A 16,123-nucleotide genomic window follows, 5' to 3' on the forward strand; every position below is an offset into this window, starting at 1 on the left:
CCACCCCACCCCCTCTGTGTCTCTGGAATGGGGGGTTGGTGCACATCTCTCTGTCTGACTCACACCCACATCTCCAATCTGCCTGACTGTGGAGGTGTTTGACCACAGAATTCTGCTGCTTCTTCACTGCTTTGTCGACGACAAACGCTTTCATACAGAACGCCTCAGTGTTTTCTGCGTTTAAACCTGTGAACCATCCTACTCTGCAAAAAGTATTATAAGTGATCATCATTAATAATATTTTCCACCTGTCCCACATTCCTGACTCTCTTATTAATAGATACGCTCTGAGTTTTTTTTTCAATAATTGGGACCAGAGCTATGTTCTCTCTCCGGTGCAGCTTTTTTGATAATTTGTTTTGAGTGTTTCCTTCTCCTCCAGCCTGTGCTAATTTCTTTGCATCTAAAAAAAGAAAAAAAAATCCCCTTGTCGCTAATGCTAGCACGCCCCTTGTCCATGCATCTGTTAGACCACCTCAACTGGAGCTGTCGCACTCAGTCTTGCATCATTTGACAGCTGGTTATTTTGCTGGAGCCAGTTAAGTACCTAGATTAAGGTATATAGTATACTCCAGGATTTGAACCAGAACACTCAAATTTCACCCTTTAACCATAATGCCTTCAAGAGCAGGCAGGAGAGCTTTTGCTCATTGGCCATTTTACACCCTGATTCCTATGGCTTTATAATGCCACCCGCATTCTTCTGCAGTCAAACCCCCACTCACAGCACCGGATGACAGGGCGGGGAGTGAGACAAACCTCATATCAACTGGATGGAGCTGGCAGCGCGACGGATGATTCAACGCGACACAACTCCTCTGACAGCATCCCCGGGCTCCAGCCCCGCAAGTCCGAAACAGTCCAAGACACACTAACTTCCACATTTAGTAAGTAGCAGGAATGATGCACAAGATAAGGACGCATAATGGGCTGGCTTTGTCAAGCTGTACAGCGTAGCACGAGCGCTGAGACCCATTAATACTACTAAACAGAAGACAAACAGGGGAAAAGGCAGGTTTGTGAGGATACTGGCAACATGTATATTGATCATATATGACATCGTTATTATTCTCAGTGATGTCATATACATTAGGTCACTAATAATAATGTGCCCTCCATAGCATGATGATCCTCCCAGCCACTTCGTCTAACATATCCAGCAACATCAGAAAGTTAACCACCACCACCCCCCACCTGCGGTAGCTGAATCCCGGTCTGAGGTTCGAGTCAGTTTCAGGTGAGGTAAAAGGAGGGGTCCCATTCCGCAGACACCACCGGCACTGACCACAGTGGGCTTTCACAACTTTGAGAGATGAAGGGGCGTATTCAGGGGCGGGGTCATGGAGGCAACTGTAAGCTAATTGGCCCCTGGAGTGCCCCCTCCCCTCTCACTGACCATTTCAAAATATATCATTGTCTAATGAAAAGCTAAATCCCGTCTGTATGAATTATGGCCCTTCTTGTGCCCCCGCCCCATCTAAAAAAAAAAATCTACAATTGCCTGTGGAGATGTGAGTTTTGGAGCAGCCTCTCAATCCTGATTCTTCACTGGAAGAAAACAGGCTGCAATTTTCTCATATAGAATATTTTCGGGAAATTAAGTTCTTCTGGCAGCCACTGCCCTGTCACTCACACATCAGCGATCGCCTTTTAAGAATCCCTCGATAATAGCTCACGGTCTGAGCAAGCGTGTCAGGAAAATGAGGCGGACAGCTTCCTTCCGGAAACCCATGGCCATGCAGTCATCCCCACAGAAACTACACCGCACCATATTTGAGCAGAAAACGCAATAGAGGAGCCAGTTAAATATAACTTCACATCTGTTGCTCATGTTAATGTGTTACTTAGACAAAGTTTTTTTTTAAAAAAAGCCTGAGGTTTACTTAGGTGGTGCCTGGACTGAAAGGAAAACTCATTGAACTAATGCAAATTTTGAAGACTTTTCTAAATTTAACCATACATCCGCCTGTTTGATGCCTGCGAATTTGTCAGAGTTGTAGTTCTCGAGATCCGGTCTTGGTCTCGAGACCACTAAATCTGATCTTGAGCCCATTTCGTCTTGAGCTTGTCTTAGTCTTGGCCATAAGTCTTGAAATATTACAAAACATATTATCTGAATCGATATGCAAATAAACGTCTTTCCCTTCACTAAGAGGGAATTAATTTTCCCTCATTGTCCTCTTGTAGCAGCGCTAGTTAAAAATGCACTACATCTCCCAGCTGCACCGGCGGTATAACGCTATTGGACAGAGGAATTCAGAAATTTAATTCATTTTGAACGTGTCATTATAGTGTCTGCTGTGTGTGTCAGAGAGAGCTAGAGCATTCAGTATCAGCGTGACAGAGGATGCACGACTATAGTGAACTGCACGCGCGGACTTAACTGAAAGCAGTTCGAATTCACGTCGTGTGCGTGTGACCATGCAGCACTGTGCTGGAGGGTGCGCCGGCTGCATATCATTCGCAAAGACAAAACAATGATCATTATCTGTAAAAAAAACGTCCCAAAACGGCGATCTGATATAATGTCTACAGTAAAGACATTTATATGAAACGTGTGAGATATAAGCGCAGGCTAGACTACTCTGGCCATGTTAAAGGTTGGGTTTCTTTCATATTGACACCTAATGGGCTAGATTAGGCTAACTAACGTTTCACATAACGTCATTAATAAAAAAAATAATAAACATCTTACGAAGGTGATGTTATCAGAAATAGTGTCCCTAAAAACATTTCAAAGCCAAATTTGTATATAAAAAGTGTATTTGATGTTGGCTTGTAATGGTGTGTTTATATCGAGCATTTTTGTTTTATTTTTATCTTTATATATGGTTACAAATAACCTTAAAATACATGCTTCATACCCATAATATTTAATGCTCTGTAATGTTCTTATGATATATTTATTTAGTAAGGCACATTCATATAATATCAAATAATAGCTCCACATAAATTGCTGTAACCTAAAGTTGATATGAACACTAGTTTAGCACTGCTTATCGCCCCAGAAGACAAGCCTCCTGTATGTAATGTGTGACCCAGCCCAGCCCCCTCATCGCCTGGTCCCGGACCTCACTATTTTTCACACTGTGGCTACGGCCTGGCTCCCAGTCACCTCACGCCCCATCAGGAACTGGTACGTTCCTTTCAGAGAGCTGCTCACAAGGTATTTCTTTCACTCATCCATCATCAACTGATCCTGTTATACTGGACTGTTTTAGACATTGGTGGTAGTGTTTATTGTTCAGTGTTGATTGTTAGAGTTGTAATTTACTATGGCCGCCAGGGAGCTGGGGGAAGGCTTTGTGTACTTGATTTCATTATATTGTGTGTTTTTTAAATGCATCTGCATTATTGTTTAGAGCATGTGAACATTAAAGTTTTTCAATAATAGGGTCTTTTGGAATTACATACATGAAAATACAGCCCCAATATGGGTTCCCTACCAAAAACAATCTAAATTTTCAAGTCTTGGTCTTATTTTGGTCTTGGTTGGGATGGGCGCTGGTCTTGACTGGGTCTTGTCTTGACCTCAAAACAGATGGTCTTGAACAAATCACTGGAATTTGTAGATGTTTTAACCCATAATGCAGATAAAACAATCAACATTATAACTGGTAGAAGAAATAGGCATGTTAATTCGTAATGCAACTTCTGCCAAGTGTATAATACCCTGTAGCTTTAAGGAGAACCGCAGAAAAATTTGATTTTGCTCGTTGAAGGCTGTCTGTGGCAAATGCCAGAATGCAAGGAGACAACAAACTTGGAGGCCAAGACATGCCAGGTGAGTCACAGAGGACCCCCCTCCACTCTCTGGGACGCTGTTTGGTTACCAGCCATTGCAAAATGGCAAATTCCATTACCATTCACTAATCCCAGTTATAAGATGGGTATTAAATGGCATTAGAATTTAATATGGTCAGCCCAGGAGCAGACAGTGCCAGAACGGGGTAAAAAAAGGGGGTGACAAGCATGAGATAACAGAACAAAACCGTCAAATGAAACAGACAAGCATTTCAGGTTGAAAGACAGGAAGGATCATAAGCATTGAGCTAGCTGGCCCTCGCTGGCAGCTCCGTTTACCCACTTAATGGTGGACAATGTATGTTGCTGTGAATGAAAAACTAGTCCTGCTGTCCCTCAGATCGATTAGTATCATTAATCATACCACGGTACTGTTCCACAAGGTGCCCTACATCAGCGTCCCCGTTCCTCTGAATTCCGTTCCTTTATACGTTCACTCAGTGCTGACAGATTGGAGCCAGTGACTGCCAAGCACAAGTACGGCGTGGACTTATCAACATGCTCGGAAAACTGAAATGAACTGGCCGTGCGCTTTTAGCAGATGAACCCTGACTCTCAGGCAGAGTACACAGAATAATCTGTGCAAATGGGGCTGTAAAATAAAAATAATTATTGGAAAAAACTCTGCAGCCTATTCTGGATGAACCTTAAAGCTTGCATCCACAAAAAAATAAATAATAATTATAAACTGATTTACCAAGAACAAAATTCATTGGAAAAAATTTTGCTAGAAAATGATATATTGACAAGATACGATATTCCCAGATATCTGTGAAACATGGGGCTTTGAAATTTTCCTGTATCATCAATAAAGACTTAGTAATGACACTAGCTTAGAATCCAAATACTTGCCAGGCCAGTGTAAAGATTTTTGATTCACAGGCCCACATCAGAACCAGTACCAGGACCATGTTGTCCACCGTAAAGCGCAGGAGCATTCGCAGCCCTTTCTCAGTTACTGATCCAGTGAAGTGGGGGTGCGTACATTTTCAATTTTTCACACATGTGACCTCTGGACCCCAGCTACCTACTGGGTTCCATCCAAATACTCCTACCAACCAGGAAACAAAGCTTACGGATAGGCTTGTATGTAGACAACTAATATCTACCAAAATCTGGTCTCCCTATCAAAATTTTTTGTTACTACCTGTCTAGCACATGCCAAGATGCAATTTAGAGATTATATCTTACAGTTCAACATGCAGTTAAGGACTTGTTGTCTTTGCGCTTGTTGCTAATTGCTGTGGCTAGTTATTATTGCTAAATGCCACACATTCCCTCCAGTTTCTCATACCCTATAACATGTCCGTCAGCTTCTACTCTACAATGAGAGACAATTAACACCCCCTGCCAAAAAAAACACCCCATCCTTCTTCTCACCATTAAGGTAATTGATAATCTTGTTAGCACAAACTGTAAATTAGCATGCCATTCAACTAGAAGTCATGCTTTAATCCTATCAATTATCTCATACTAACAATCTGAGACGCCTGTTGGTGTGCATTACGTAGTCGTCTAATTGAGGTTTTGACTGTGAGTCAGTTTGTCCAGCAGTGCCAGTTCTGTCACAATAGCCCTTGGCTCTGAACTACATGATTAGCCACTGTTATAAATGCCTCAGCCAAATTTCACATTTTCTACGCGTTTTACCGGACTTCCTGCTTAGGTTTGGCCACAGGAAGTCTGGCGTTTCCCTTTTCCCTTAGAAGTCAGCTTTGATTTGGGGCTGCTGATACCAAAATGGGCATTTAAACTGAAAGCACATAAACCAACTGGAAGATATTTTGTGGAAATATACAGGACGGGAGTATTTTAACCAGGGACTTTTGCCATTCATGTTTGGTTCCTCCCAGTTCATTTATCAATCCAGTAAATATAACATGCAATTATGTGCAATGAATTGTTCCTCCACATCTGGGTCTGTAAATACTTCAACGTCCTGATTTTACAATGAGACCAAGAGAATATTCTGGAAGAGGTTCCCACAGCATTCAGCCTCTGTCTGTTGACTGGCATTTCCCCCAACTTACCCAACTGAAAGGGTTAGGATGAGTGGGTCCCCTGAGAATCAATCGCTCATCCAGATGTTTCAGGGGAAGTTTAACAGCCTGGGGCTTTAACAGACAAAAGGCAACACATCTGGCAAACACTGAGCAGGAGTGACATCGTAATAGCCGGCAGTGTGTGACTCGACCCTCCAAAAATAACTGCAATGCAATTATAAAACCTACTTCAGATGCAGCGCCGCAACTCACAGGCAGAAGCCTGATTTACAGCATGCAACGTGCATGGTTTTACCTGATAATGTAACTTAAAAGCCTTTTCCACCATTTATCGAATCACTCGCTGCAGCCGCTTCACACATTCATGTGTCTAGAATTGCAACTTTGGCAATATAATTTAACTGAAACCCGGAGTAATTCACCACGGTCTAAAACTCTGTCAAGTTAATGTGCATCCAATGTAAACTAATTTAAAATGCTGTACAGCATTGCATGATGAACTTGCGGCGCAGCCTAAAACTGCGGAATGCTGTCCATAGGTCAAATTTCCTGATTTTTACTCATCTCCGACTATGTTTCCATTACACATTGTCTTATACTTCATCATATTATTGGTGCAATTTAAACAAACGCTAAATATAACTGCAACATGCTACACTAAACTCTCTAATAGCACTGTTTGGCATCCTACAGGTATTCAGTACTAAGCAGCTTCTCATCATTGCTAAAATGAACACCACAAAAATATGCAGCGTAACAAGTAAAACAAAACAAAACAGATCTCATTATAGCAACACATAATGGACGTCCATGTTTGCCGTAGCATTCAGCAGCAGTAGGATAATTTAATCCATCGTGAATGTTAATAAAACAGAAAGCAGAACAACCGAGCAACTGGCATATTAACAAGGTTCTCCTCCCACCGTCTGTTTTCTCGCCCCCCCCCCCCCCAGCGTAAAGGTGCAAGAGGTGCTGTGGTCTGAGCCAGACCATCACCGGATACAGGGGTGCTTCACATGTCTGTCTGATCGTCTCACAGTAAACCTGCCTCGGGTCTCTGGCCAAGGTGCGCTCTCACCCCAGCTGTGCTTCTCCGGATGAGCCAGCCCTAAGGAGCTGTCAATGAGTCCCAAGTCCAGCCAAGAATCGCAGTAAAACAGCAAAAAGGGCAACACTGTCTGCTGTAGCCGAAAGCTCAATGTGCAACAGGAGTCTGGGGCTATAAGATAACTATGAATATAAATCTTTTGAAAATCTCACAATTTGGAGGGAAAACAAGCATAAAACTTAGAGATTTAAGGTTATTTGAGGTTAAGCAATCCCAAAAATGCATAAAATATTTCAGCGCTCGGTGTATAAAATGTTCACTCTTTTTTGCTTCCCTCACATAAAATGTTAGGGATATTGACATTCCTGCGTTGGTCTCACACCCCAGCCTTAAACACTAAGGGCCAACTGGACCCTGCACGAGGCAGTAAGCCCTGCCCCCCTTACAGCTCCGCTGAGTCTCATGCCTCCTTCCCGCTGTAAAAGCCTGTAATCAGGGTGGTTTGGACAGCCATTCTGAAGGAAACCTGCCTTTTCATAGCCAGGGGTTTTCAAACCTAGCATCTCGGAGCCATAAACTACATACATTCACCTCATTTTACTAACTTAGGCTGCAAAGTTTGGACAGAATACACATACACGTGTCTCTGGGCCAAGGACTGCAGAGTTCTGTACGTAAAAGACTCTCTAATCAGGGAGATCTTAAAATCTCTGTTCTGACTGTCTGTCATCCTGTTGTCTGGGGGGTTTTTGTGTCCCCTTCTCTTCCTGGTGCTGGTAGCCTACATTAGTGTGATTGTAGCGCTGTGTAGCCCATCGGTGCGCAGCGCCTGGTCTCTCTCCCAGCGATCGGAGCGCCTGGTCTCTCTCCCAGCGATCGGAGCGCTCGCCGCAACCTGCTCCACCGCTATTTGCGGACTGGCCTTCACCACAATGCTCCTGTCTCTGGAGCGTTCCAATTTTTAAAATGACCTTTAAATGCCGTGGAATATTCACAGACCCCAAATAATCCAGAAGGACGGCACCCTGAACCACCCGCTAAAGTAAACCAAAAATGCATACGCTGGTCGTAACCATATCGGGGTCCGCATTTCTGACATAGCTGCGTCGTGCCAGACGAGCACGGCCGAAACGGAAAGCAAAACGTGCAGCGCGGAGGACAAGGGAGTCCGCGGCTAACAGGAGATTAAATATGTATGAGCGCAGTCCAGCTCTGTCCCATGTGACCTTGTGGCTGACTGTGAGTCATTTCTGCCCCACAGAGTGTTCACGGGGGCGGAGGGGGGGGTATGGGGGTTGCCGGTATTGTTCTTTTACACAATAAAAAGAGTAAGACACCAACATGCAGTGCAAATTCAGCGTAAATCCTTAATTTTGCTCTCCATCCTTGCTACTGACATGTGTCCGGAAAAAAGAACAATCCAGCGCATTCCAGGTTCAAGTGGGTGGTGGAATTTTGCCAAAAAAACAACTTCTACTGAAACATAGTAGGAGCCTTTCTTATTTAAAGAGCATGATTTCTATCCGCGAAGTCCACCAATATCTATGAATCCTTCTCATATATCCAGAGTTTGACACAAGGCTTGACTGCAATATTATTGTGCAGGATAGAATTTTGAATAGCACTGAAGACTATATCTGTACCGTTTTCCTGCAAATCACCTCTGCCCTTCCTGAATTACTAATAAGACAGAGATTATTGGCTTTGTGTTTTCTTATCCAGAATAACTCAAATGTAGTGTCAACACTTGGGTGTTTATCCGGTGAAGCATTGTTTTAGGAGTTGGCAGGTTAAGGACCTGGTTCACTTGTGAACGTATGCAGTGACTTTCTGATGCAGGTTCAAATCTACAACAAACACACCAACCACCATCTCACATGCTGTCTGAATAAAGCTCACCCCATTGGTAACCAGCTAGGTGCCTGAATTAATCCCTTAAGTGACAAAGTAACGACTTAAGTCATTAGTAACCAGCTAACAGCTTAAGTACAGTGTGAGCATCCGGTATGCTTCAGTCGGCCATGACAGCTAACATACCCCCAAAGAACATTTTCCATCTTAAAAATATATGTGTCACATGATCATTTACATGGGTATGACGTTAAACAGTCCACACATCCATCTGATTTGCACAGCCGCTGACCTGGTCAGGATGGTGGTACAATCTGAGTGGGGGCAGCACGCTTTACCATAAACCCAAAAAACATTTCCCAGTAAACTGCAATCTATAGTATTAATTCTGCCCCGGTTCCTGCTTAATCACATCAATTAAAAACAATTAGCATTTCAGCTTTACAATTTAGCCTGAACATTTGCACTATTTGCGACCATAATCGCAAATCTGTTCATTTCCCCAAACGATAACGCAACGTCTTAAATCCAGCTTTAATGAGTCAAAATTAATCTTTTGTGTTTATCGTCATTAAGTGCATAAATGTTCACACACCATGCAACTGCCGAGAGCAACCTTCTAATCGACCGAGATGAAATAAAAGTCATCCTCGTTTTATGATGCTGCATCGTAGGCATGCGACGGGATGCAAAATATTTATGCCATATGGATCACACAGGCCAATGTGCATCGTAAAGGAAGCCTAGCCAGAATTTATACATTTGAAATAAAGGCAATCTAGTTAAAACTGTGAACCTTGCAGCCGCAGTAGGCTGTTAAAAGAATAACCAAACGCCAGTGCATTAAATGCGCCAATGCTGAACGTACGTCGCATGGAGGTTGCTTTATCAATTTCTCTGAAAGCCCATTTAGTAATGGCCGGACTAATAAGCTCTGACCCCATTACCTCCCCGTCTCTCACCCATCCCTCTCCACACTAGTGGCATATGGCCAGGCAGTTTCGAGGTGGGGAACAGCTGAAACAGGGTGGTGGTGATGATAGTGAATGGATAGGGTTGGGGGGGGGGTCTTACTTCCCTCTTTGCTTTTCACTTCCTTGTCAGATCATGACTCAATAATCTCCGCAAATCATCTCCCACTCTTACCACTAGCCCTGGCGTGCCGCGGTGTCCAATTAGCCATCTGCCGTGCTCCCGGGGCCCCCGCACAGACGGAGAGCACACTCCCGCCCACCGGCGGGGGAGTGGGAGGGCTGTGGGCACTACCATTGTTTGGCAGGAGGGGTGTGTGTGTGTGTGTGTGGAGGGGGGAGCTTTGGTTTGGGGGAGCCCCCATTGTTTCACTTTGGCATCCACGGCGCATGGAGTAGCCTCTGTGTTATCTCCCTGCCAGAGTAGGACCAGGAGGGCGGGGGGGGGGGGGGGCGGGGGGCGAGGGAGGGCAGTCCACACCAAACGCAATAACCACGGGAGCCCAAAGTAGCAGACGTTCCTTTTAACACTGGGCTGAATTTATTTAGTGGCGTTTATGTCCTGTGGACAGACGCAGACATTCAGACATTCTGCATAAAGACAAATAAGGGAAACGGCATTACAATAAGGGATTACAATCAATGACAAACCGGCATCGGCTCAGTATAAAGCAACCTTGTTTTTTTATACAAAGGGACTGCTGGGTAAAATGATGCAAAATACTAAGACCAAGAAATAGTTGCAAACATACACCATTTTGAAGGATGTCCGCATTTCTCTTGACGTTAGAAACCCCATCGCCCCCTGGGTATCATCCTTAAGCATCTGGTAATGTGTCACCCTCACACTCAGACGGGTCACATGATCGCATTGACTGTGACAGCTGCCAGAACCCTGGTGCAGCCTGAATAATCCACTGACCACTAAGCTCATTTTCCACTTAAACAAAGAGGGAGAGGTGAAGATGACTTATCCTCCGTGCTTGTAGTGCCACTTAGAAGCCTCTAAAGAACGAGGTGGCGTGTTTCCTGCATCAGGACCATATCCTACCAGGGAGGCCTCCGTGTAGCTCAGATCCACGGCGCCCCAAGCCTCCACCCGCTTTACTAATAAGCGCTCGCAGACTGTGCAGGCTGATGACGCCGTAGGCAAGCCAGGGCGGCATGGCCAATTGGCTACTGTCTCTGGGACTGTGGGATGGAGTCTGCCCCCTGCAGGTTTGTGTGTGTAGTGTTCGTATGTCGTCCCTGAGTTCCTTTAGCGCAGTAGTCTCCAACCCTTCTTTTACAAAGAGAGATACATTTACAAAGAAAATAATCTGGGGAGCTACAGAGTCACATGGTATATTTTGACAAAGGTGGGGGGGAGCAGCCTTCTGTAAATTTTGCTGGTTGGGGGGGGGGGGGGGGAGTGGAATATCTCCACGATCAACTGCTTGGCGACCACTACTGTAGTAGGTCCATACAGCCACTGGCACAGGAGAAATTTATATTGGGGAGGACACAACTTAATCATTAAAATACAAAGCTCTATTTATGGATCTAAATATTGGGGGGGGTGCATGTCCCCCCTCACCCCATGGCTGCTACACCCCTGCATACAGCAAGATATAAGACTTGGATATACTTGTATATTGTAAGGGGCCTGTTCGTCATACAGGGTGTGCTGTACTATGCAAATTTTACAACCTATCCCTCTCGAAATGTGCTACAGATTCCTGTACCTGGACCGTGAAGGCAGAGTAGAGATGGAGGGAAATCCCCACAAAGACCTAAGCATGGTGGCAAAGCATCGACGGCTACACGTCCCGCGCGCTAAATCTGCCCACTGATCTAATTCACGGAAGAAATGGCTGCTTTCCTGCTGCAGTCTAATTAAGTAATGGGGTAATTGATTGGGTTAGTAAAGCCTGCGCAGGCCGCGCGCTAAGGCGTGCAATCAAAGGGAGTAACCGCCACGGAAAGCTTCGCTCGGCCCCCGCCGCCCGGCTCCACCGGCCGAGCTCCAGCAATCCCGTTATTGATCCGCGGGCCCCCAGCCGCCCCCTCCTCCATGGCTGTAATCCGGGCCCTTGGCCCAGCCACGCACTCCTGACTGAAAGACAAAACGGCGGGCTGAACTCGACAAACCGTCCCACGATGGATTCGGGCAGTCAGGGCTCTTCGATTACCGAGAGGGATAAGCTAGATTTCTTTTCTTTGTTTGTAAATGTTACCGCTGTGAGTCCACTGTACAATAAGGTGGTGGCAGTGCAGGGGGTTAAGTTTGCAATCGAGGTTAATCTACTTTAAAGGGCAGAATAATCAGGCCGAAAGTCCTCTGTGAGCCTTGGCAGAAAGACCCACTTTACCCGTGTTTCAGGCACGCTTTATGAATGGATTACCACCCCATCATCCGCGTAATGCCTGTCCAGCCTGCCCTGTAATACGCCTGAGGCTGAAGGGGGGACCGTTCTGGTTCTCCTGCCCCGTTGCCCCTGGGGGTAAACCTGCCTGCCACCGACCATCAATACCCCATATCAGTGACGGGGCTCATTCAGTCAGGAGCAGATGTCGCCAAAGCAGACACGGTCGCTGCGGTGACGTCGCATTCTAGCTGGGCTGGCGTTCACAGCGCCCTGCCATCTGTGAGCTGTTTTTTTTTTGTTTGTTTTTTTTTTAATAAAGATTAAACAAAAAAAGAATAAGAAGAAGCTGTTTGGACCCTGACACAAAGACAGCCTTGCAGCACATTTTTTTATTTGTGTCCCAATTCTTCATATAGATTAGATTACAAACAAGGAGTACTCTGTTTATTACTTAAATTCAATGTGATTCTCTTATAAAGTGAAAGTTCTGAACAAGTGCAATAAATCATTTTTAAAAAACACCTGTTCTGTTCGACTTTTACTAATCAAGGTGTTTCCCAACCCAGTAAGATTGGTACAAAGATAAAAACTAGTCCACAGTCATATTCGATACAATGCTAAATTGAATTTAGTCTATTATTTTTGTTTATTCCATCCCAAGTGCATGGTCACGCACACAGGACTGCAAAATATCTCCAGCTGTAAATCCAGGCAGGACAGTTAGCCATATTCCAGATCAGGCCTCATTGTTTGTGAAAAGCAGGGCATTTGGTTCTTTCTGGCAGACTGGTAGACAAGATGTGCCCTCCTGTACCACAGTGGCATACAGCGAGCCATGCACCAGAAGTGTCCCCTTCCCCAAAGGCTCAGCCAGCGCCAACACCCCCCCGCCCTGATACCCTCCAACCCCCCTCTCTTTCTGGACCTCTCCCTGTGGTCTCTGAGGCTACGGCCATGGTTCAGTCAACCTGACGGGCATAATCCCATCCAGAGAAAGATCGTTACCATTCAATTCACCTGCCTTAAAAAGACAATCATAGACTTACCATCAGATCCATATTTATTATGCACATACAGGCCTATGCAGTTCTCAACACATATGAGAATAACGCAAATTACCATATACAAAATCAGCATGCCGTAAATATATAAAAGAGGGGAATTTACAGACTGCTCAGTGCTGAAATATGACCAGTGTCACGAGAGGCCTACATACTACAGCCGGGCAACCGGAGTCCCGTCACGCCTACAAATCACGGGCAAAGGCGACGGTCAACAGAATCACCATTAACATAACGGGCATCATTTATTCCCACCGGAGTGGTATTTATCTCAGGGCTATGACTGAGACGGTTGCCTCGTTCTCTGTGTGCTGAGTTAGGCAAACCTGGAAAGTCCTCCCTCTGCATCTCCGTGTGAGAGCGGACTCTCCCTCTGAAGAGCTGCACTGCACGATGTGACAGCTGCCCCTAGTCCGATCAGGTATATTTACATGTCTACATACACAAGTATACCACTATTAAAAATAGTGAAAAACAAATTACAAAACCAAATCACATTCTGCATTCTCCGCTACACGACTAGAAGTGTTTCTATTTGCCGATCGCATAAAGTGGATTAAAAAAAAATCTATCATGAGTTATTTTAACTAATATTCAGGCAGAGTCAGATTAACATCAATTAAACTGCCGCAATTGTGTTTTGTATATGATATGATTTGACAAGATTTTCAGACTAACTTTAATAAAGGTGACAATAGATTATATGAAACGGTACTTGTAATACTGGGATTTAAATGCCGCCAACAAATACTAAGGAGCTAGAGCTAAAGGCGATTAATGCGATTTATAAATGTAAGTTTGCGCTCAAACGCACCATATCTCTTGTCATGATGTGCTGACTACTACAAATACAACATGAGTGTATTTGTCTACTTGGAGCAGCTCTTAGCCCCAAGCATTCGCCAAGTACAACACTTAAAATGATCGAAACAATGCGATCTTAACCGGTGCGCTTCCCAGTTTCCCTTTGCAACACCAACACCGGAGCCAGTGTGTCCGAAGTACAGTCATCATTCAGCCTCCAAATCATTTCCTTCAAAGACATGACATTCGATGTATTTTTTTCAAATAAGAGCCCTACCTGTTTTGAAAAACGAGTCCGTATCCGAATCTGTGGGTCCTTCTTCGGCTGCTTCAGCTGAATTCATTTTCCCTGTTGATTTCTTAATAAAAACCGAATGAAATGTATATCCAGTGAGATGTGTTTGGAAAAAAAAAATCAGTGCACGATCACCTCCATATTCTTGTGTTCTTGGTGGCTGCGGTTCGGTTTCCTGGAGTGGGTTTCCGTCCGTTTTATTAGCTACAAAGAGCAGCGCTGCTTTTAGGTCTATTGTTCAGATTTCAATCTCTTCCAGCATCCCCTGCGCCACAAAAGAAATCCCACAGCCAATGTGATAAATTGAACATGCAATAAAGACTTCTTCCCATTAAGGTCTGTTACTGTAATAGGTTCTGTTTGCGTTGAATGTCCAATATTGCTGCAATATTGTCAGCATCTTTGTAAAAAATCAGCGGCACACTGTAACGACTTCAGCATTAGGTTACATTAGAATCGCACACTGTTCAATTTTGGTGATGTAACGAAAACCTCCATCATTTAACGCGAGTGATTCAAAGAGAACTGATTGTGTTTTTCCCCAAATCAATTACCCATGTTTATTATTCGAAGACGTCTTGCCCCAAACAGATCTTCATTCATTGTGAAGCAGCGCTGGTAAGCGTGTTTCTGTCAGCAGGGGTGATATTCCTAACAATGGCACGGACTCTCCGCACCGTCCCCTCCCTTTCCACCCTTTGATACATTTCCCCGTATATCTGAAGACACGGGACAGTCTTTCCTCAGCTACAACGCTGCTAAATATGATGTTTTTGGCTTTAAGACTAGTCATTTTTGCTTTGCGATAACCTTAAATAAAAATATTAATTAGGGGTGTATAAATCCAGTATGTCTTCTCAATTGACGGAGCTCATTCTCGTCTTGGTTCTGAGACGAACTGGCTTGTTCTTATTTCAGTGATTGTCAGTCGTTTTAGCATTAAAATCTATGAGTTGAATGTTAAGATTGGGTGCCATTCAGTTAAATACCAAAAGAAAGCACCTTAACGCGATTCTTTCGTTGGGAAATCAGGATGGGTTTACGGATGTCATAATTTAAAGGGCATGGATCTATGGAGGATATGGAGAGAAGCCTATCGAAACAGACAAAATCCTACCAAAATATCCTATTGGTATTTCTTACAGTAAACTGCTACTTGGTAGAATACAACGGCCGCCACTCAATACTAAAAAACACTGCTTACTGTAGGTTATATGCCCATGCTTTGTACTTGTATAACTTGACATAGCAAATCTCCACGTCTTGTACGCATTTTAAAGCATCTACATGCTCGCTGAATGAACATTTCTGAGACTGTACAACAGTTCAAACTAGCAGAGTGTACAGCAAAATCCCACACCATTTTCATCATGCTATAGGTGTCCTGCCCATGCAGTCACTTAAACGCATCGCATACATTTCCATTGCAGCTGCAGTCTTGGAAATTTGTAGTTCATACCTATTAACTGCGTATAAGTAACCTGATTAATGCTCAAGAATAAGGTAAAAATAATACGAATGTCATTGTAAAGTGTCAATTTGCAAAACGGTTAAAGACTGAAATTAATCGCAAAACATGAGACAAACACAGTAGTATGATTGCCATTATTTTCTGCAAATGTAGAATCATCGCCCTCTGGTGGTAATAGTCTATATATTTTAAATCGAACTTTCGCTGTTCACAGTGCTATGGACGCGACAGAACATCGAATTCCTGCGATTATCCCGTAAAGATCATTATTAACTATTTATAACATTGATATAAGAAAAAGCATACTTCGCCCTCTGCAGCAATCTATCTCGAAGGGGTTGTTGTATCATAGCTGGACTTGTCACTCATTTCATGCTTGCGTTTCCTTTAAAGCTACCGGACGTGTTACAAAGGGGAAACATTAGATACATTCAGTTTGGTAGCAAGTAGCATTATGTAGGTGTACT

At 44.0% G+C, this 16,123-nt stretch overlaps 1 protein-coding gene across 6 annotated transcripts in view; it reads right to left on the bottom strand.

Moving 5' to 3' along the window:
* kalrna (kalirin RhoGEF kinase a) overlaps positions 1-14,852 on the bottom strand; it is a 140,288-nt gene extending 125,436 nt beyond the window's left edge. For all 6 annotated transcript variants that reach the window (XM_072718159.1, XM_023832749.2, XM_023832575.2 and 3 more), the window contains exon 1: positions 14,168-14,852. In XM_072718159.1, coding sequence (XP_072574260.1) covers positions 14,168-14,234 — 67 coding nt within the window. In that variant the 5' untranslated portion in view covers positions 14,235-14,852. The remainder of the gene's footprint in view (positions 1-14,167) is intronic.
* Positions 14,853-16,123: the final 1,271 nt, after the last annotated feature.

Source organism: Paramormyrops kingsleyae, chromosome 1 (genome assembly GCF_048594095.1).
Source record: "Paramormyrops kingsleyae isolate MSU_618 chromosome 1, PKINGS_0.4, whole genome shotgun sequence".
Taxonomy (NCBI): domain Eukaryota; kingdom Metazoa; phylum Chordata; class Actinopteri; order Osteoglossiformes; family Mormyridae; genus Paramormyrops; species Paramormyrops kingsleyae.